Consider the following 22278-nt stretch of genomic DNA (forward strand, 5'->3'; position numbering starts at 1 on the left):
AAAAGGCAGAGACCTAATCCTGCAGCCACCAAACCGGATCCCCTCCACGCCCTGACTGCGCCTAGAAATTCTGTCCATAAAAGTTATCAACAGAATGGGTGACAAAGGACAGCCTTGGCGGAGTCCAACCCTCACTGGAAACGTGTCCGACTTACTGCCGGCAATGCGGACCAAGCTCTGACACTGATCATACAGGGAGCGGACTGCCACAATCAGACAGTCCGATACCCATACTCTCTGAGCACTCCCCACAGGACTTCCCGAGGGACACGGTCCAATGCCTTCTCCAAGTCCACAAAGCACATGTAGACTGGTTGGGCAAACTCCCATGCACCCTCAAGGACCCTGCCCAGAGTATAAAGCTGGTCCACAGTTCCACCACCAGGACAAAACCACACTGTTCCTCCTGAATCCGAGGTTGGACTATCCAGCGTAGTCTCCTCTCCAGTACACCTGAATAGACCTGACTGGGAAGTCCGAGGAGTGTGATCCCACCATAGTTGGAACTCACCCTCCAGTTCCTCTTCTTAAAGAGAGGAAATAATATCATCTTTTATTGTAGGTTAATGAGCTGGAGTATGGCTGGAACTATATATGGACGCGTTATTTTCAGGTGTAATACAACTTAATGCACGACCCTACTATGCCCCTGTGTGGTGAAACGGGTGTAATACAACTTCCTACACGACCCTACTCTGCCCCCGTGTGGTGAGTCAGGTGTAATACAACTTAATACACGACCCTACTATGCCCTTGTGTGGTGAAACAGGTGTAATACAACTTCCTACACGACCCTACTATGCCCCTGTGTGGTGAAACAGGTGTAATACAACTTCATACACGACCCTACTATGCCCCCGTGTGGTGAAACAGGTGTAATACAATTTAGTACTAGACCCTACTATGCCCCCGTGTGGTGAAACAGGTGTAATACAACTTCCTACTCGACCTTACTATGCCCCCGTGTGGTGAAACAGGTGTAATACAACTTCATAAACGACCCTACTATGCCCATGTGTGGTGAAACAGGTGTAACACAATTTAATACAAGACCCTACTATGCCCCCGTGTGGTGAAACAGGTGTAATACAACTTCATACACGACCCTACTATGCCCCTGTGTGGTGAAACAGGTGTAATACAACTTCATACACGACCCTACTATGCCCTCGTGTGGTGAAACAGGTGTAATACAACTTCATACACGACCCTACTATGCCCCTGTGTGGTGAAACAGGTGTAATACAACTTCATACACGACCCTACTATGCCCTCGTGGGGTGAAACAGGTGTAATACAACTTCATACACGACCCTACTATGCCCCTGTGTGGTGAAACAGGTGTAATACAACTTCATACACGACCCTACTATGCCCCTGTGTGGTGAAACAGGTGTAATACAACTTCATAAATGACCCTACTATGCCCTCGTGTGGTGAAACAGGTGTAATACAACTTCATACACGACCCTACTATGCCCCTATGTGGTGAAACAGGTGTAATACAACTTCATAAACGACCCTACTATGCCCTCGTGGGGTAAAAGAGGTGTAATACAACTTCATACACGACCCTACTATGCCCTTGTGTGGTGAAACAGGTGTAATACAACTTCATAAACGACCCTACTATGCCCTCGTGGGGTAAAAGAGGTGTAATACAACTTCATACACGACCCTACTATGCCCTTGTGTGGTGAAACAGGTGTAATACAACTTCCTACACGACCCTACTATGCCACTGTGTGGTGAAACAGGTGTAATACAACTTCATACACGACCCTACTATGCCCCCGTGTGGTGAAACAGGTGTAATACAACTTCATACACGACCCTACTATGCCCTTGTGTGGTGAAACAGGTGTAATACAACTTCATACACGACCCTACTATGCCCCTGTGTGGTGAAACAGGTGTAATACAACTTCATAAACGACCCTACTATGCCCCCGTGTGGTGAAACAGGTGTAATACAACTTCATACACGACCCTACTATGCCCTCGTGTGGTGAAACAGGTGTAATACAACTTCATACACGACCCTACTATGCCCTTGTGTGGTGAAACAGGTGTAATACAACTTCATACACGACCCTACTATGCCCTCGTGTGGTGAAACAGGTGTAATACAACTTCATACACGACCCTACTATGCCCTCGTGTGGTGAAACAGGTGTAATACAACTTCATACACGACCCTACTATGCCCCTGTGTGGTGAAACAGGTGTAATACAACTTCATAAACGACCCTACTATGCCCCCGTGTGGTGAAACAGGTGTAATACAACTTCATACACGACCCTACTATGCCCTCGTGTGGTGAAACAGGTGTAATACAACTTCATACACGACCCTACTATGCCCTTGTGTGGTGAAACAGGTGTAATACAACTTCATACACGACCCTACTATGCCCCCGTGTGGTGAAACAGGTGTAATACAACTTCATACACGACCCTACTATGCCCTCGTGGGGTAAAACAGGTGTAATACAACTTCATACACGACCCTACTATGCCCCCGTGTGGTGAAACAGGTGTAATACAACTTCATACACGACCCTACTATGCCCCCGTGTGGTGAAACAGGTGTAATACAACTTCATACACGACCCTACTATGCCCTCGTGGGGTAAAACAGGTGTAATACAACTTCATAAACGACCCTACTATGCCCCCGTGTGGTGAAACAGGTGTAATACAACTTCATAAACGACCCTACTATGCCCTTGTGTGGTGAAACAGGTGTAATACAACTTCATACACGACCCTACTATGCCCCTGTGTGGTGAAACAGGTGTAATACAACTTCATACACGACCCTACTATGCCCTCGTGGGGTGAAACAGGTGTAATACAACTTCATACACGACCCTACTATGCCCTCGTGGGGTGAAACAGGTGTAATACAACTTTATAAACGACCCTACTATGCCCTCGTGGGGTAAAACAGGTGTAATACAACTTCATACACGACCCTACTATGCCCTCGTGGGGTAAAAGAGGTGTAATACAACTTCATACACGACCCTACTATGCCCTTGTGTGGTGAAACAGGTGTAATACAACTTCATACACGACCCTACTATGCCCTTGTGTGGTGAAACAGGTGTAATACAACTTCATAAACGACCCTACTATGCCCCCGTGTGGTGAAACAGGTGTAATACAACTTCATACACGACCCTACTATGCCCTCGTGTGGTGAAACAGGTGTAATACAACTTCATACACGACCCTACTATGCCCTTGTGTGGTGAAACAGGTGTAATACAACTTCATACACGACCCTACTATGCCCTCGTGTGGTGAAACAGGTGTAATACAACTTCATACACGACCCTACTATGCCCTCGTGTGGTGAAACAGGTGTAATACAACTTCATACACGACCCTACTATGCCCCTGTGTGGTGAAACAGGTGTAATACAACTTCATAAACGACCCTACTATGCCCCCGTGTGGTGAAACAGGTGTAATACAACTTCATACACGACCCTACTATGCCCTCGTGTGGTGAAACAGGTGTAATACAACTTCATACACGACCCTACTATGCCCTTGTGTGGTGAAACAGGTGTAATACAACTTCATACACGACCCTACTATGCCCCCGTGTGGTGAAACAGGTGTAATACAACTTCATACACGACCCTACTATGCCCTCGTGGGGTAAAACAGGTGTAATACAACTTCATACACGACCCTACTATGCCCCCGTGTGGTGAAACAGGTGTAATACAACTTCATACACGACCCTACTATGCCCCCGTGTGGTGAAACAGGTGTAATACAACTTCATACACGACCCTACTATGCCCTCGTGGGGTAAAACAGGTGTAATACAACTTCATAAACGACCCTACTATGCCCCCGTGTGGTGAAACAGGTGTAATACAACTTCATAAACGACCCTACTATGCCCTTGTGTGGTGAAACAGGTGTAATACAACTTCATACACGACCCTACTATGCCCTCGTGTGGTGAAACAGGTGTAATACAACTTCATACACGACCCTACTATGCCCCTGTGTGGTGAAACAGGTGTAATACAACTTCATACACGACCCTACTATGCCCTCGTGGGGTGAAACAGGTGTAATACAACTTCATACACGACCCTACTATGCCCTCGTGGGGTGAAACAGGTGTAATACAACTTCATACACGACCCTACTATGCCCTCGTGGGGTGAAACAGGTGTAATACAACTTCATACACGACCCTACTATGCCCTCGTGGGGTGAAACAGGTGTAATACAACTTCATACACGACCCTACTATGCCACTGTGTGGTGAAACAGGTGTAATACAACTTCATACACGACCCTACTATGCCCTCGTGGGGTGAAACAGGTGTAATACAACTTCATAAACGACCCTACTATGCCCTCGTGGGGTGAAACAGGTGTAATACAACTTCATACACGACCCTACTATGCCCTCGTGGGGTGAAACAGGTGTAATACAACTTCATACACGACCCTACTATGCCCTCGTGGGGTGAAACAGGTGTAATACAACTTCATACACGACCCTACTATGCCCTCGTGGGGTGAAACAGGTGTAATACAACTTCATAAACGACCCTACTATGCCCTCGTGGGGTAAAACAGGTGTAATACAACTTCATACACGACCCTACTATGCCCTCGTGGGGTAAAAGAGGTGTAATACAACTTCATACACGACCCTACTATGCCCTTGTGTGGTGAAACAGGTGTAATACAACTTCATACACGACCCTACTATGCCCTCGTGTGGTGAAACAGGTGTAATACAACTTCATACACGACCCTACTATGCCCTCGTGGGGTAAAACAGGTGTAATACAACTTCATACACGACCCTACTATGCCCTCGTGGGGTAAAACAGGTGTAATACAACTTCATACACGACCCTACTATGCCCTCGTGGGGTAAAACAGGTGTAATACAACTTCATACACGACCCTACTATGCCCTTGTGTGGTGAAACAGGTGTAATACAACTTCATACACGACCCTACTATGCCCTCGTGTGGTGAAACAGGTGTAATACAACTTCATACACGACCCTACTATGCCCTCGTGGGGTGAAACAGGTGTAATACAACTTCATAAACGACCCTACTATGCCCTCGTGGGGTAAAACAGGTGTAATACAACTTCATACACGACCCTACTATGCCCTCGTGGGGTAAAAGAGGTGTAATACAACTTCATACACGACCCTACTATGCCCTTGTGTGGTGAAACAGGTGTAATACAACTTCATACACGACCCTACTATGCCCTCGTGTGGTGAAACAGGTGTAATACAACTTCATACACGACCCTACTATGCCCTCGTGGGGTAAAAGAGGTGTAATACAACTTCATACACGACCCTACTATGCCCCCGTGTGGTGAGACAGGTGTAATACAACTTAGCTAAAGACCCTGGATGTGCATTACAAACTGCAGAAGATCAAATAAACCTTGTGTAAATATGAATGCATTAATATGATCACATGAGGTGGATTAAAAACAACTGTAATAGTCACCTTTGAATAAAAAAGAGAAGTTTTATGTTTTATTTCCACAGTTTGTAATGACGCAAACTTAATGACTAAGTAGGCGTTGGCATTTTTGAAGGTGTGTCGTTTGTTGGCCCCGCCCCCTGTGTCCTCTCTTTGTCCGCACCTTTCACTTCCGGCTGCAGAGTTGCATTCGCGATGTTTCTGCTGCAGCTGCTCGTCTTCATGCCTGTGGTTCTGTTCCTGGTTCTGCTCCTGGTTCTGTTCCTGGTTCTGTACCTGGTTCTGGTGCAGCACAAATCCTGGACTCCAGTGCCTGCTGGCATCAAGCAGCCGGGGAAGCTGAGGATGCTGCAACTTTCCTACTTTGTCGTCGTCACAGGGGTGACTTTTTCTTCTTTTTTCTTCTTCTTCTTCTTCTTCTTCTTCTTCTTCTAACTTCTCAACTTTGCTCCTTTGTCACTCAACTACAGCTGCTTTGCTGGGGCGACTTTGCAGCTACATTTATTACAACAGCATTTAATACAGTAATATTTATTATAGAACATTTATTACAATAACATTTACTATAACAACATATATTACAGTAACATTTATTACAGTAATATTTATTATAGAACATTTATTACAATAACATTTACTATAACAACATATATTACAGTAACATTTATTACAATATTTTTTTACAACATTTCTTACAGTAACATTTATTTCAGAAAAATGTATTACAGAAACATTTATTACGATAAGATTTAATACAACATTTCTTACAGTAACATTTATTACAATAATATGTGTAACAGGAACATTTCATAAAAAAAGATATTACAGCAACATTTATTACAATAATATTTCTTACAATAACAATTTTTACACCAACATGGATTACAGTAACATATATTGAAGCAACGTTTATTACAATAACATTTATCAAAGCAAAATGTATTACATTTATTAAAATACAATTTACAACAGCAACATATATTACAGCAACATTTATTTTGGTTACAATAATAACAATAACATTTATCACAGTAATATTTATTACAGCAACATTATTTACAGAAACAAGCTGATTTGTGTTCATTTCTTGCTCATTTCCATCTTCAAACTGTCAGACTTTTGTGTTTTGGCACCGTGGGGAAATATTAATAATCATGAAGATTTATATGTCTCTTATTAGAAAACATCAAAGTCAAAAACGATTTTACATTCATGTGAGTTTATAATGTCTGTGTTTACTTTTGCAAAACGTGAGTTTATCAAAGTTGTTTGACTTTTGCCGTACATGAGTTTATAAAGTTGTTTTACTTTTGCCGTACATGAGTTTATAAAGTTGTTTTACTTTTGCCATACATGAGTTTATAAAGTTGTTTGACTTTTGCCATACATGAGTTTATAAAGTTGTTTTACTTTTGCTGTACATGAGTTTATAAAGTTGTTTTACTTTTGCCGTACATGAGTTTATAAAGTTGTTTGACTTTTGCCATACATGAGTTTATAAAGTTGTTTTACTTTTGCCGTACATGAGTTTATAAAGTTGTTTGACTTTTGCCGTACATGAGTTTATAAAGTTGTTTTACTTTTGCCGTACATGAGTTTATAAAGTTGTTTTACTTTTGCTGTACATGAGTTTATAAAGTTGTTTGACTTTTGCCGTACATGAGTTTATAAAGTTGTTTTACTTTTGCCGTACATGAGTTTAGAAAGTTGTTTTACTTTTGCCGTACATGAGTTTATAAAGTTGTTTGACTTTTGCCGTACATGAGTTTAGAAAGTTGTTTGACTTTTGCCGTATTTGAGTTTAGAAAGTTGTTTTACTTTTGCCGTACATGAGTTTATAAAATTGTTTTACTTTTGCAAAACGTGAGTTTATCAAAGTTGTTTTACTTTTGCCGTACATGAGTTTATAAAGTTGTTTGACTTTTGCCGTACATGAGTTTAGAAAGTTGTTTGACTTTTGCCGTACATGAGTTTAGAAAGTTGTTTTACTTTTGCCGTACATGAGTTTATAACGTTGTTTGACTTTTGGCGTACATGAGTTTATAAAGTTGTTTTACTTTTGCCGTACATGAGTTTAGAAAGTTGTTTTACTTTTGGCGTACATGAGTTTATAAAGTTGTTTTACTTTTGCCATACATGAGTTTATAAAGTTGTTTTACTTTTGCCGTACATGAGTTTATAAAGTTGTTTGACTTTTGCCGTACATGAGTTTAGAAAGTTGTTTTACTTTTGCCGTACATGAGTTTAGAAAGTTCTTTTACTTTTGGCGTACATGAGTTTATAAAGTTGTTTTACTTTTGCCATACATGAGTTTATAAAGTTGTTTTACTTTTGCCGTACATGAGTTTATAAAGTTGTTTTACTTTTGGCGTACATAAGTTTATAAAGTTGTTTTACTTTTGCCATACATGAGTTTATAAAATTGTTTTACTTTTGCCGTACGTGAGTTTAGAAAGTTGTTTTACTTTTGCCGTACGTGAGTTTATAAAGTTGTTTTACTTTTGCCGTACATGAGTTTATAAAGTTGTTTTACTTTTGCCGTACATGAGTTTATAAAGTTGTTTGACTTTTGCCGTACATGAGTTTAGAAAGTTGTTTTACTTTTGCCGTACATGAGTTTATAAAGTTGTTTTACTTTTGCCGTACATGAGTTTAGAAAGTTGTTTTACTTTTGCCATACATGAGTTTATAAAGTTGTTTTACTTTTGCCGTACATGAGTTTATAAAGTTGTTTGACTTTTGCCGTACATGAGTTTATAAAGTTGTTTTACTTTTGCCGTACATGAGTTTATAAAGTTGTTTTACTTTTGCCGTACATGAGTTTAGAAAGTTGTTTGACTTTTGCCGTACATGAGTTTATAAAGTTGTTTTACTTTTGCCGTACATGAGTTTATAAAGTTGTTTTACTTTTGCCGTACATGAGTTTAGAAAGTTGTTTTATTTTTGCCGTACATGAGTTTATAAAGTTGTTTGACTTTTGCCGTATTTGAGTTTAGAAAGTTGTTTTACTTTTGCCGTACATGAGTTTATAAAATTGTTTTACTTTTGCAAAATGTGAGTTTATCAAAGTTGTTTTACTTTTGCCGTACATGAGTTTATAAAGTTGTTTGACTTTTGCCGTACATGAGTTTAGAAAGTTGTTTGACTTTTGCCGTACATGAGTTTATAAAGTTGTTTTACTTTTGCCGTACATGAGTTTATAAAGTTGTTTTACTTTTGCCGTACATGAGTTTAGAAAGTTGTTTTACTTTTGCCGTACATGAGTTTATAAAGTTGTTTTACTTTTGCCGTACATGAGTTTATAAATTTGTTTTACTTTTGCCGTACATGAGTTTATAAAGTTGTTTGACTTTTGCCGTACATGAGTTTATAAAGTTGTTTTACTTTTGCCGTACATGAGTTTAGAAAGTTGTTTTACTTTTGCCGTACATGAGTTTATAAAGTTGTTTGACTTTTGCCGTACATGAGTTTAGAAAGTTGTTTGACTTTTGCCGTATTTGAGTTTAGAAAGTTGTTTTACTTTTGCCGTACATGAGTTTATAAAATTGTTTTACTTTTGCAAAATGTGAGTTTATCAAAGTTGTTTTACTTTTGCCATACATGAGTTTATAAAGTTGTTTTACTTTTGCCGTACGTGAGTTTATAAAGTTGTTTTACTTTTGCCGTACATGAGTTTATAAAGTTGTTTTACTTTTACCGTACATGAGTTTATAAAGTTGTTTGACTTTTGTCGTACATGAGTTTATAAAGTTGTTTTACTTTTGCCGTACATGAGTTCATAAAGTTGTTTGACTTTTGCCGTACATGAGTTTATAAAGTTGTTTTACTTTTGCCATACATGAGTTTATAAAGTTGTTTTACTTTTGCCGTACATGAGTTTATAAAGTTGTTTTACTTTTGGCGTACATAAGTTTATAAAGTTGTTTTACTTTTGCCATACATGAGTTTATAAAGTTGTTTTACTTTTGCCGTACGTGAGTTTATAAAGTTGTTTTACTTTTGCCGTACATGAGTTTATAAAGTTGTTTTACTTTTACCGTACATGAGTTTATAAAGTTGTTTGACTTTTGCCGTACATGAGTTTATAAAGTTGTTTTACTTTTGCCGTACATGAGTTTATAAAGTTGTTTGACTTTTGCCGTACATGAGTTTAGAAAGTTGTTTTACTTTTGCCGTACATGAGTTTATAAAGTTGTTTTACTTTTGCCGTACATGAGTTTAGAAAGTTGTTTTACTTTTGCCGTACATGAGTTTATAAAGTTGTTTGACTTTTGCCGTACATGAGTTTATAAAGTTGTTTTACTTTTGCAAAACGTGAGTTTATCAAAGTTGTTTTACTTTTGCCGTACATGAGTTTATAAAGTTGTTTGACTTTTGCCGTACATGAGTTTATAAAGTTGTTTTACTTTTGCCGTACATGAGTTTATAAAGTTGTTTGACTTTTGCCGTACATGAGTTTATAAAGTTGTTTTACTTTTGCCGTACATGAGTTTATAAAGTTGTTTTACTTTTGCCGTACATGAGTTTAGAAAGTTGTTTTACTTTTGCCGTACATGAGTTTATAAAGTTGTTTGACTTTTGCCGTACATGAGTTTAGAAAGTTGTTTTACTTTTGCCGTACATGAGTTTAGAAAGTTGTTTTACTTTTGCCATACATGAGTTTATAAAGTTGTTTGACTTTTGCCATACATGACTTTAGAAAGTTGTTTTACTTTTGCCGTACATGAGTTTAGAAAGTTGTTTTACTTTTGCCGTACATGAGTTTAGAAAGTTGTTTTACTTTTGCCATACATGAGTTTATAAAGTTGTTTTACTTTTGCCGTACATGAGTTTATAAAGTTGTTTGACTTTTGCCGTACATGAGTTTATAAAGTTGTTTTACTTTTGCCGTACATGAGTTTATAAAGTTGTTTTACTTTTGCCGTACATGAGTTTATAAAGTTGTTTTACTTTTGCCGTACATGAGTTTAGAAAGTTGTTTTACTTTTGCCGTACATGAGTTTATAAAGTTGTTTTACTTTTGCAAAACGTGAGTTTATCAAAGTTGTTTTACTTTTGCCGTACATGAGTTTATAAAGTTGTTTGACTTTTGCCGTACATGAGTTTATAAAGTTGTTTTACTTTTGCCGTACATGAGTTTATAAAGTTGTTTGACTTTTGCCGTACATGAGTTTATAAAGTTGTTTTACTTTTGCCGTACATGAGTTTATAAAGTTGTTTTACTTTTGCCGTACATGAGTTTAGAAAGTTGTTTTACTTTTGCCGTACATGAGTTTATAAAGTTGTTTGACTTTTGCCGTACATGATTTTAGAAAGTTGTTTTACTTTTGCCGTACATGAGTTTAGAAAGTTGTTTTACTTTTGCCGTAGTGTGTGAATGTGAGTGTGAATGTTGTCTGTCTATCTGTGTTGGCCCTGCGATGAGGTGGCGACTTGTCCAGGGTGTATCCCGCCTTCCGCCCGATTGTAGCTGAGATAGGCGCCAGCGCACCCCCGCGACCCCGAAAGGGAATAAGCGGTAGAAAATGGATGGATGGATGGAGTTTATAAAGTTGTTTTACTTTTGCCGTACGTGAGTTTGTAAAGTTGTTTTACTTTTGCCGTACATGAGTTTATAAAGTTGTTTTACTTTTGGCGTACATGAGTTTATAAAGTTGTTTTACTTTTGCTGTACATGAGTTTATAAAGTTGTTTGACTTTTGCCGTACATGAGTTTATAAAGTTGTTTTACTTTTGCCGTACGTGAGTTTATAAAGTTGTTTTACTTTTGCCGTACATGAGTTTATAAAGTTGTTTTACTTTTACCGTACATGAGTTTATAAAGTTGTTTGACTTTTGCCGTACATGAGTTTATAAAGTTGTTTTACTTTTGCCGTACATGAGTTTATAAAGTTGTTTTACTTTTACCGTACATGAGTTTATAAAGTTGTTTGACTTTTGCCATACATGAGTTTATAAAGTTGTTTTACTTTTGCCGTACATGAGTTTATAAAGTTGTTTTACTTTTGCCGTACATGAGTTTATAAAGTTGTTTTACTTTTGCCGTACATGAGTTTATAAAGTTGTTTTACTTTTGCCGTACATGAGTTTATAAAGTTGTTTTACTTTTGCCGTATGTGAGTTTATAAAGTTGTTTGACTTTTGCCGTACATGAGTTTATAAAGTTGTTTTACTTTTGCCGTACATGAGTTTATAAAGTTGTTTTACTTTTGCCGTACATGAGTTTATAAAGTTGTTTTACTTTTGCCGTACGTGAGTTAATAAAGTTGTTTGACTTTTGCCGTATGTGAGTTTATAAAGTTGTTTGACTTTTGCCGTACATGAGTTTATAAAGTTGTTTGACTTTTGCCGTACATGAGTTTATAAAGTTGTTTTACTTTTGCCGTACATGAGTTTATAAAGTTGTTTTACTTTTGCCCTACATGAGTTTATAAAGTTGTTTTACTTTTACCGTACATGAGTTTATAAAGTTGTTTCACTCTAGCCGTACGTGAGTTTGGTGTGTAATGGGATTCTTGCCACAGGGCCTGCAGCTGAAGGTTAAAGGTTGATTCCACTCGTGTTGAGCAACATGACACACCTCCATTTATTGTGCACACAAACACACAATCCAATCCATCAATCAAAGTGCATTTGTGTGGCACCTTGCGACATCACAATGTGCTTAAACGAGACAAACAGGTTAAAAAAGAAGTAAGAAAAGGGTAAAAAGCTCATGTCATGTTTTACACTGCAGTATTTTTCACGCTGTTGTAACACGTGACTTGGCATCGTCTTGCTGAAATAAGCAGGGGCGTCCATGATAACGTTGCTTGGATGACAACATATGTTGCTCCAAAAGCTGTATGTACCTTTCAGCATTAATGGTGCCGTCACAGATGTGTAAGTTACCCATGCCTTGGCCACTAATACACCCCCATACCATCACACATGCTGCCTTTTGAACTTTGCACCTATAACAATCCGGATGGTTCTTTTCCTCTTTGTTCTGGAGGACACCACGTCCACAGTTTCTAAATGTAATTTGAAATGTGGACTCGTCAGACCACAGAACACTTTTCCACTTTGCATCAGTCCATCTTGGATGAACTCGGGCCCAGGGAAGCCGGCAGCGTTTTTGGGTGTTGTTGATAAATGGGTTTGGCTTTGCGTAGTAGTTTTAACTTGCACTTACAGATGTAGCAACCAACCATAGTTACTGACGGTGGTTTTCTGAAGTGTTCCTGAGCCCATGTGGTGATATCATTTACACACTGATGTCCATTTTTGATACAGTACCGCCTTAGGGATGGAAGGTCTGTAATATCATGGCTTATGTGCAGGGATTTATCCAGAATCTCTGAACCTTTTGATGATATTACGGACCGTAGATGCTGAAATCCCTAAATTCCCTGCAATAGCTCGTTGAGAAATGTTGTTTTTAAACTATTCAACAATTTGTTCACGCTTTTGTTGACAAAGTGTTGACCGTCGCTCCATCCACAATTTCCAAACACAATTTGAAATGTGGACTCCTCAGACCACAGAACACTTTTCCACTTTGCATCAGTCCATATTAGATGAACTCGGGTCCAGGGAAGCCGGCGGCGTTTCTGGGTGTTGTTGATAAAATGGCTTTGGTTTTCCATAGTAGAGTTTTAACTTGCACTTACAGTGCCACGCAGTGGCCTAGTGGTTAGAGTGTCCGCCCTGAGATCAGTAGGTTGTGAGTTCAAACCCTAGCCGAGTCATACCAAAGACTATAAAAAAAATGGGACCCATTGCTTCCCTGCTTGGCACTCAGCTTCAAGGGTTGGAATTGGGGGTTAAATCACCATAAATGAATCCCGGGCGCGGCACTGCTGCTGCCCACTGCTCCCCTCACTTTCCAGGGGGTGATCAAGGGGATGGGTCAAATGCAGAGGACAAATTTCTGTACACCTGGTGTGCGTGTGACAATCATTGGTACTTTAACTTTAACTTTAGAATTACGACTAACTGTAGTTACTGACAGTGCTTTTCTGAAGTGTTCCTGAGCCCATGTAGTGATATCCTTTACACACTGATGTCACTTTTGGATGCAGTATCGCCTGGTCCGTCATATCATGGCTTACGTGCAGTGATTTCTCCAGATTCTCTGAACCTTTTGATGATATTACAGACCGTAGATGGTGAAATCCCTCAATTGCTTGCAATAGCTGCTTGAGAAATGTTGTTCTTAAACAATTTGCTCAGGCATTTGTTGACAAAGTGGTGACCCTCGCCCCGTCCTTGTTTGTTAACGACTGAGCATTTCATGGAAGCTGCTTTTATAACCAATCAGACCACAGAACACTTTTCCACTTTGCATCAGTCCATCTTAGATGAGCTCGGGCCCAGCGAAGATGGCGGCGTTTCTGGATGTTGTTGATAAATGGCTCACGTACTTGCCACTTACATGCAGAGATTTCTCCAGATTCTCTGAACCTTTTGATGATATTATGGACTGTCGATGGGTAAATCCCTAAATTCCTTGCAATAGCTGGTTGAGAAATGTTGTTTTTAAACAATTTGCTCAGGCATTTGTTGACAAAGCGGTGACCCGCGCCCCGTCCTTGTTTGTGAATGAGTGAGCATTTCATGGAAGCTTCTTTTATACCTAATCATGGCACCCACCTGTTCTCAATTTAGCCTGTTCACCTGTGCGATGTTCCAAATAAGTGTTTGATGAGCATCCCTCAACATTCTCAGTCTTTTTTGCCACATGTGCCAGCTTTTTTTAAACATGTTTCAGGTATCGAACTTCAAATGAGCTAATTGCAAAAAATTACAAAGTTTTCCAGTTCGAACATTTAGTATCTTGTCTTTGCAGTCTATTCAATTAAATATAAGTCGGAAATGATTTGCAAATCATCGTATTCTCTTTTTATTTACCGTTTATTTGATTTCAATAAAAAGATGATTAATAATTGAAATGATCTTCCAGGCCTTCCTGTTGGAGCGTGTGGGTGTTGGCCACCACATCACCTTGATGCGGTGGTATTTCAACAACGTGGAGCGCCTCATGAAGAACCTGACGCCCACGCAGGACGGGAAGGTCTTGAGGGTCAGCGACGTGACGTTCGACGGCGTCCCCGTGCGAGTTTACGAGCCCCGTGGCGGCGAGGAGCGAGGTCTGAAGAGAGGCCTGCTGTACCTGCACGGCGGAGGCTGGACGTACGGCAGCGCCAGTAAGTGTCCCGCTTGGACGTCCTGCGGCAGGCCAGTTCAAGAAATAACGTCTTTTGTTGGATAACAGAGGAAGGTTCCTGCGACGCCCACAACAGAACGACCGCCGACCAGCTCCACGCCGTCGTGGTCTCTGTGGAGTAAGTCCGAGTCCCGCTGGAAGACCTCACGTTGAGATACGTTCAAGTCCTACCGTGTTGTCCTTTTCAGGTACGGTCTTTATCCGGAGGTACAGTTTCCCAGGCAGTACCTGGACTGCCTCGCCGCCGCCAAGCACTTCCTGTCCCCGGAAGTGCTCGCCAAGTACGGCGTCGACCCGTGCCGTGTGGGCGTGTCCGGTGACAGCGCGGGCGGCAACCTGGCGGCAGCTGTTGCTCAAGAGGTACGCGGGAATTTGAACCGTGGAGCAGTCTAAGGTGCACTATTATGAAGACCGTCATAAAAGTTATTCATAGTTCTAGAACTTTCTACAAAAACCCAAAAGCAGTGAAGTTGTCACATTGTGTAAATGGTCAATAAAAAGAGAATGCAACAAATCCTTTTCAACTTATATTTAATTGAATAGACTGCAAAGAGAAGATCTTTTTGCAAATATTAGCTCATTTGGAGTTGGATGCCTTGAGCATGTTTCAAAAAAGCTGGCACAAGTGGCAAAAAAGACTGACAAAGTTGAGGGATGCTCATCAAACACTTATTTGGAACATCCCACAGGTAAACAGGCTAAGTTGGGAACAGTTGGATGCCATGATTGGCTATAAAAGCAACTTCCAAGAAATGCTCAGTCGTTCACAAACAAAGATGGGGCGAGGGTCACCACTTTGTCTACAAATGCCTGAGCAAGTTGTTTAACAACAACATTTCTCAACCAGCTATTGCAAAGAATGTAGGGATTTCACCATCCACGCTCTGTAATATCATCAAATGGTTCAGAGAATCTGGAAAAATCACTGCACGTAAGCCATGATATTACGGACCTTCTAGCCCTCAGGCGGTACAGCATCAAAAAGCGACATCAGTGTGTAAAGGATATCGTCACATGGGCTCAGGAACACTTCAGAAAACATCTGTCAGTAACTACGGTTGGTCGCTACATTTAAAATTGTTTTTGGAAACTGTGGACTTCAAGTCCTCCGGACCAAAGAGGAAAAGAACAATCCAGATTGTTCTAGGTGCAAAGTTGAAAAGCCAACATCTGTGATGGTATGGGGGTGTATTAGCATACTTCAAACCTTGAGACCTCTGAATTCGGGAGGTGGGCAGGGTTGGGAGGGCGGGGTTTGGTGGTAGCAGGGGGTGTATATTGTAACGTCCCGGGAGAGTTAGTGCTGCAAGGGGTTCTGGGCATTTGTTCTGTTGTGTTTATATTGTGTTACGGTGCGGGTGTTCTTCCAAAATGTGTTTGTCATTCTTGTTTGTTGTGTTTTCACAGTGTGGCGCATATTTGTAACAGTGTTAAAGTTGTTTATACGGCCACCCTCAGTGTGACCCGTATGGCTGTTGACCAAGTATGCCTTGCATTCACTTGTGTGTGTGAAAAGCTGTAGATATTATCTGATTGGGCCAACACGCAAAGGCAGTGCCTCTAAGGCACGCCCCCAATATTGTTGTCCAGGGTGGAAAACGGGAGAAATTTGGGAGAATGGTTGCCCCGGGAGATTTCGGAAGGGGCACTAAAATTTGGCAAGTGTGTGTATTAGTGGCCAAGGCATGGGTAACTTACACATCTGTGAAGGCACCATTAATGCTGAAAGGTACATACAGCTTTTGGACCATCCAAGCATCATGGACGCCCCTGCTTATTTCAGCAAGACAACACCAAGCCACGTGTTATAACAGCGTGGCTTCGCAGTAAAAGAGTGCGGATACTAGACTGGCCTGCCTGTAGTCCAGACCTGTCTCCCGTTGAAAATGTGTAGCGCATTATGAAGCCTAAAAACCTGAGACCCCGGACTGTTGAACAACTTAAGCTGCACATCAAGCAAGAATGGGAAAGAATTGAACCTGAAAAGCTTCACAAATGTGTCTCCTCAGTTCCCAAACCTTTACTGAGTGTTGTTCAAAGGAAAGGCCAAGTAACACACTGGTAAAAATGCTCCTGTGACAACTTTTTTGCAATGTGTTTGTCATGTTCGGTGGTCTGGATTATGTTTTTGTTATTTTCTGTTTGTTTTGAACTCCATTAGTTCCTGTTTTTTGGTGCACTCTTGTTTATTTTGGTTACCATGGTGACTTATGATTTTCACCTGCCGCTGGTGTTCGAACGCTCACCTGGCTCTAAGCATGAGACTATTTAGACTGGCCTTGCCAGTCAGTCGGTCTGGCGACATTGCTAGTTTTCGTGCCATAGTTCACGCTACTTTGTATTTATCTGTTCATGCCACGGTTCATGCTGCTCGTTTTCATGCCACAGTAAGTCTTGTTTGATTGATTGATTGATTGATTGATTGATTGATTGATTGATACTTTTATTAGTAGATTGCACAGTACAGTACATATTCCATACATTTGACCACTAAATGGTAACACCCCAATAAGTTTTTCAACTTGTTTAAGTCGGGGTCCACCTTCATCAGTTCATGGTACAAATTCATGTTCCAAGCCATAGTTTATGTCGTTTGTTTCATGCCACAGTTTTGTGTTTTTTCCATGTCTTAGTTTACGTTTGTTCCTATTTTGATAGGAAATAATAAAACATGTTCCTACCTTCACATCTTGTTCAGAGTAGTTCGTTTGCATCTTGGGAGAACAACCCCCCCCCCCCCCCCCCCCCCCACCAAGTGAATGATTAATTTCCCCCCCAAGAAAGTTGTTTCTTAGCGTGAACATGAAATATCTTGTCTTCGCACTCTGTCCAACTGGATATAAGTTATAAAGAATTTGCAAATCAATGCGGACGCTGTATCGATGCGTTGTGGTGAAGAATGAGCTGAACCGGAAGGCAAAGCTCTCATTTTACCCGTCGATCTACGTTCCCATCCTCACCTATGGTCATGAGCTTTGGGTTATGAGCAAAAGGACAAGATCACGGGTACAAGCGGCCCAAATGAGTTTCCTCTGTCGGGTGGCGGGTCTCTCCCTTAGAGATAGGGTGAGAAGCTCTGCCATCCGGGAGGAACTCAAAGTAAAGCTGCTGCTCCTCCACATGGAGAGGAGCCAGATGAGGTGGTTCGGGCATCTGGTCAGGATGCCACATGAAAGCCTCCCTAGGGAGGTGTTTAGGGCACGTCAGACCGGCAGGAGGCCACGGGGAAGACCCAGGACACGTTGGAAAGACTATGTCTCCCGGCTTTGGAACGCCTCGGGATCCCCCGGGAAGAGCTGGACCAAGTGGCTGGGGAGAGGGAAGTCTGGGCCTCCCTGCTTAGGCTGCTGCCCCCACGACCCGACCTTGGATAAGCGGTAGAAGATGGATGGATGGATGGATGTATTCTCTTTTTATTTAGCATTTCCACAATGTGACAATTTCACTGTTTTTGTGTTTTGTACAAGAATCATCTCTTATGCTTTCTTTATAGGAGGAGAAGATATCAGCTTGGATATTTCCCTCCCAACATATTCATGTTTGTACTTTGTCGGGACACGTTTGCTCTCACAGATCTCTGGCGATGACAACACCAGCGTGAAATTCAGCGCGCAGGCGTTGATCTACCCGGCGCTCCAAGCGGTGGACTTCAACACGCCGTCTTATAGGCGGAACCAAGACGTGCTGATGCTCTCCAGGTCGCTCATGGTGGACTTCTGGCTGCAGTACCTCGGCCAGGACCGCTCCTTCAAGGACCACTTCCTGTCCAACCGCCACCAGGCGGCCGTTTCGCCGCAGCTCCGGGCGCGCGCGGACTGGACCGCCCTCCTGCCGCCCAGGTACAAGGAAGGCCACCAGTTCTTTCCGCCGCGCGACCGGACACCAAGCGAGGGGCTGGGGGTGCCGGGTCTGCAGGATGTGCGTGCGGCGCCCCTGCTGGCGAGCTCGGAGGTGCTGGCCAGGTGCCCGCGGGCGTACGTGGTGACGTGCGAGTACGACGTGCTGAGAGACGACGGGCTCATGTACGCGCAGCGCCTGAAGGACGCCGGCGTGGCGGTGACGGCCGACCATTACGAGGACGGCTTTCACGGGTGCTTCAGCCTCACCCTGGTTCCTTTCCGCTTTGACTTGGGGGTGAAGACGTTCAGACGTTACGTTCGTTGGCTCCATGACAACCTGTGAACTAACACAATTTAAAAAAAACTACAAAACCTAAAAACAGTGAAGTTGTTGTGGTATTTTAAGCTTCGTATTGCACCACGCATTCTCAATGGCAGACAGGTCTGGACTACAGGCAGGCCAGTTTAGTACCAGCACTCTTTTACTGCGAAGCCACGCTGTTGTAACACGAGGCTTGGCATTGTCTTGCTGAAATAAGCAGGGGCGTCCATGATAACGTTGCTTGGATGCTACAAAAGCTGTATGTACCTGTCAGCATTAATGGTGCCTTCACAGATGTGTAAGTTACCCATGCCTTGGGCAGATGGTAGGGGGGTGTATTAGTGCCTTTTACACTTTCAACGCCTAAAACAATCCGGATGGTTCTTTTCCTCTTTGTTCCGGAGGACACGACGCCACAGTTTCCAAAAACAAATTTAAAATGTGGACTCGTCAGACCACAGAACACTTTTCCATTTTGCATGGCGGTACTGCATCAAAAAGCGACATCAGTGTGTAAAGGATATCACCACATGGACTCAGGAACACTTCAGAAAACCGCTGTCAGTAACTACGGTTGGTCGCTACATCTGTAAGTGCAAGTTAAAACTCTACTATGCAAAGCCAAAGCCATTCATCAACAACACCCAGAAATTGCCGCCGGCTTCGCTGGGCCCGAGCTCATCTAAGTTGGACTGATGCAAAGTGGAAAAGTGTCCTGTGATCTGACGAGTCCACATTTCAAATTGTTTTTGGAAACTGTGGACGTCGTGTCCTCCGAACCAGAGAGGAAAAGAACCATCCGGATTGTTATAGGTGCAAAGTTCAAAAGGCAGCATGTGTGATGGTATGGGGGTGTATTAGTGGTTGTTGTAGGGTGAAAGTGTGGTAGTCAGCATGTGTGATGGTATGGGGGTGTATTAGTGATTGTTGTAGGGTGAAAGTGTTGTAGTCAGCATGTGTGATGGTATGGGAGTGTATTAGTGATTGTTGTAGGGTGAAAGTGTGGTAGTCAGCATGTGTGATGGTATGGGGGTGTATTAGTGATTGTTGTAGGGTGAAAGTGTTGTAGTCAGCATGTGTGATGGTATGGGAGTGTATTAGTGATTGTTGTAGGGTGAAAGTGTTGTAGTCAGCATGTGTGATGGTATGGGAGTGTATTAGTGATTGTTGTAGGGTGAAAGTGTTGTAGTCAGCATGTGTGATGGTATGGGGGTGTATTAGTGATTGTTGTAGGGTGAAAGTGTTGTAGTCAGCATGTGTGATGGTATGGGAGTGTATTAGTGATTGTTGTAGGGTGAAAGTGTTGTAGTCAGCATGTGTGATGGTATGGGGGTGTATTAGTGATTGTTGTAGGGTGAAAGTGTGGTAGTCAGCATGTGTGATGGTATGGGGGTGTATTAGTGATTGTTGTAGGATGAAAGTGTGGTAGTCAGCATGTGTGATGGTATGGGGGTGTATTAGTGATTGTTGTAGGGTGAAAGTGTGGTAGTCAGCATGTGTGATGGTATGGGGGTGTATTAGTGATTGTTGTAGGATGAAAGTGTGGTAGTCAGCATGTGTGATGGTATGGGGGTGTATTAGTGATTGTTGTAGGGTGAAAGTGTTGTAGTCAGCATGTGTGATGGTATGGGAGTGTATTAGTGATTGTTGTAGGGTGAAAGTGTGGTAGTCAGCATGTGTGATGGTATGGGGGTGTATTAGTGATTGTTGTAGGGTGAAAGTGTTGTAGTCAGCATGTGTGATGGTATGGGGGTGTATTAGTGATTGTTGTAGGGTGAAAGTGTTGTAGTCAGCATGTGTGATGGTATGGGGGTGTATTAGTGATTGTTGTAGGGTGAAAGTGTTGTAGTCAGCATGTGTGATGGTATGGGAGTGTATTAGTGATTGTTGTAGGGTGAAAGTGTTGTAGTCAGGATGTGTGATGGTATGGGGGTGTATTAGTGATTGTTGTAGGGTGAAAGTGTTGTAGTCAGCATGTGTGATGGTATGGGGGTGTATTAGTGATTGTTGTAGGGTGAAAGTGTGGTAGTCAGCATGTGTGATGGTATGGGGGTGTATTAGTGATTGTTGTAGGGTGAAAGTGTTGTAGTCAGCATGTGTGATGGTATGGGAGTGTATTAGTGATTGTTGTAGGGTGAAAGTGTTGTAGTCAGCATGTGTGATGGTATGGGGGTGTATTAGTGATTGTTGTAGGGTGAAAGTGTTGTAGGCAGCATGTGTGATGGTATGGGGGTGTATTAGTGGTTGTTGTAGGGTGAAAGTGTTCTAGGCAGCATGTGTGATGGTATGGGGGTGTATTAGTGATTGTTGTAGGGTGAAAGTGTGGTAGTCAGCATGTGTGATGGTATGGGGGTGTATTAGTGATTGTTGTAGGGTGAAAGTGTTGTAGTCAGCATGTGTGATGGTATGGGGGTGTATTAGTGATTGTTGTAGGGTGAAAGTGTGGTAGTCAGCATGTGTGATGGTATGGGGGTGTATTAGTGATTGTTGTAGGGTGAAAGTGTGGTAGTCAGCATGTGTGATGGTATGGGGGTGTATTAGTGATTGTTGTAGGGTGAAAGTGTTGTAGTCAGCATGTGTGATGGTATGGGGGTGTATTAGTGATTGTTGTAGGGTGAAAGTGTTGTAGTCAGCATGTGTGATGGTATGGGGGTGTATTAGTGATTGTTGTAGGGTGAAAGTGTTCTAAGCAGCATGTGTGATGGTATGGGGGTGTATTAGTGGTTGTTGTAGGGTGAAAGTGTTCTAAGCAGCATGTGTGATGGTATGGGGGTGTAATAGTGGCCAAGACATGGGTAACTTACACATCTGTGAAGGCACCATTAATGCTGAAAGGTACATACAGGTTTTGGAGCAACATATGTTGCCATCCAAGCAACGTTATCATGGACGCCCCTGCTTATTTCAGCAAGACTATGCCAAGCCAGGTGTTACAACAGCGTGGCTTCATAGGACAAGAGTGCGGGTACTAGACTGGCCTGCCTGTAGTCCAGACCTGGCTCCCATTGAAAATGTGTGGCGCATTATGAAGCCTGAAATACCACAACGGAGACCCAAACCATCAAGCAAGAATGGGAAATAATTCCACCTGAAAAGTTTCAAAAATGTGTCTCCTCAGTTCCCAAACGTTTACTGAGTGTTGTTAAAAGGAAAGGCCATGTAACACACTGGTAAAAATGCCCCTCTGACAACTTTTTTGCAATGTGTCTCTGCCATTAAATTCTAAGTTAATGATTATTTGCCAAAAAAAAATAAGTTTCTCAGTTCAAACTTTAAGTATCTTGTCTTTGCAGTCTATTCAATTGAATATAAGTTGAAAAGGATTTGCAAATCATTGTATTCTTTTTTTTATGGACCATTTACACAGCGTGCCAACTTCACTGCTGTTTGGTTTTGTAATAATTTCT

General features: G+C 41.8%; 1 protein-coding gene across 1 annotated transcript; it reads left to right on the forward strand.

Moving 5' to 3' along the window:
- Positions 1-5671: 5671 nt before the first annotated feature.
- Positions 5672-22147, forward strand: LOC133550213 (neutral cholesterol ester hydrolase 1-like). Its single transcript, XM_061896361.1, has 5 exons — positions 5672-5883; positions 14447-14690; positions 14759-14828; positions 14899-15070; positions 18284-22147. Exons 1-5 carry the CDS (start codon positions 5698-5700, stop codon positions 18890-18892), a joined length of 1281 nt encoding a protein of 426 aa, XP_061752345.1. The 5' UTR covers positions 5672-5697; the 3' UTR covers positions 18893-22147.
- The last annotated feature ends 131 nt before the right edge of the window (positions 22148-22278 follow it).

The sequence above is a fragment of the Nerophis ophidion genome, linkage group LG03 (assembly GCF_033978795.1).
Source record: "Nerophis ophidion isolate RoL-2023_Sa linkage group LG03, RoL_Noph_v1.0, whole genome shotgun sequence".
In the NCBI taxonomy this organism is placed as follows: domain Eukaryota; kingdom Metazoa; phylum Chordata; class Actinopteri; order Syngnathiformes; family Syngnathidae; genus Nerophis; species Nerophis ophidion.

Excerpts from the sequence above, each read along its gene's own strand:
- LOC133550213 (XM_061896361.1), top strand. The coding sequence starts at position 5,698 with ATGTTTCTGCTGCAGCTGCTCGTCTTCATGCCTGTGGTTCTGTTCCTG. Across the intron at positions 14,691-14,758 it reads CTGGACGTACGGCAGCGCCA|AGGAAGGTTCCTGCGACGCC; the intron begins GTAAGTGTCCCG and ends GTTGGATAACAG. Across the intron at positions 15,071-18,283 it reads CGGCAGCTGTTGCTCAAGAG|ATCTCTGGCGATGACAACAC; the intron begins GTACGCGGGAAT and ends TTGCTCTCACAG.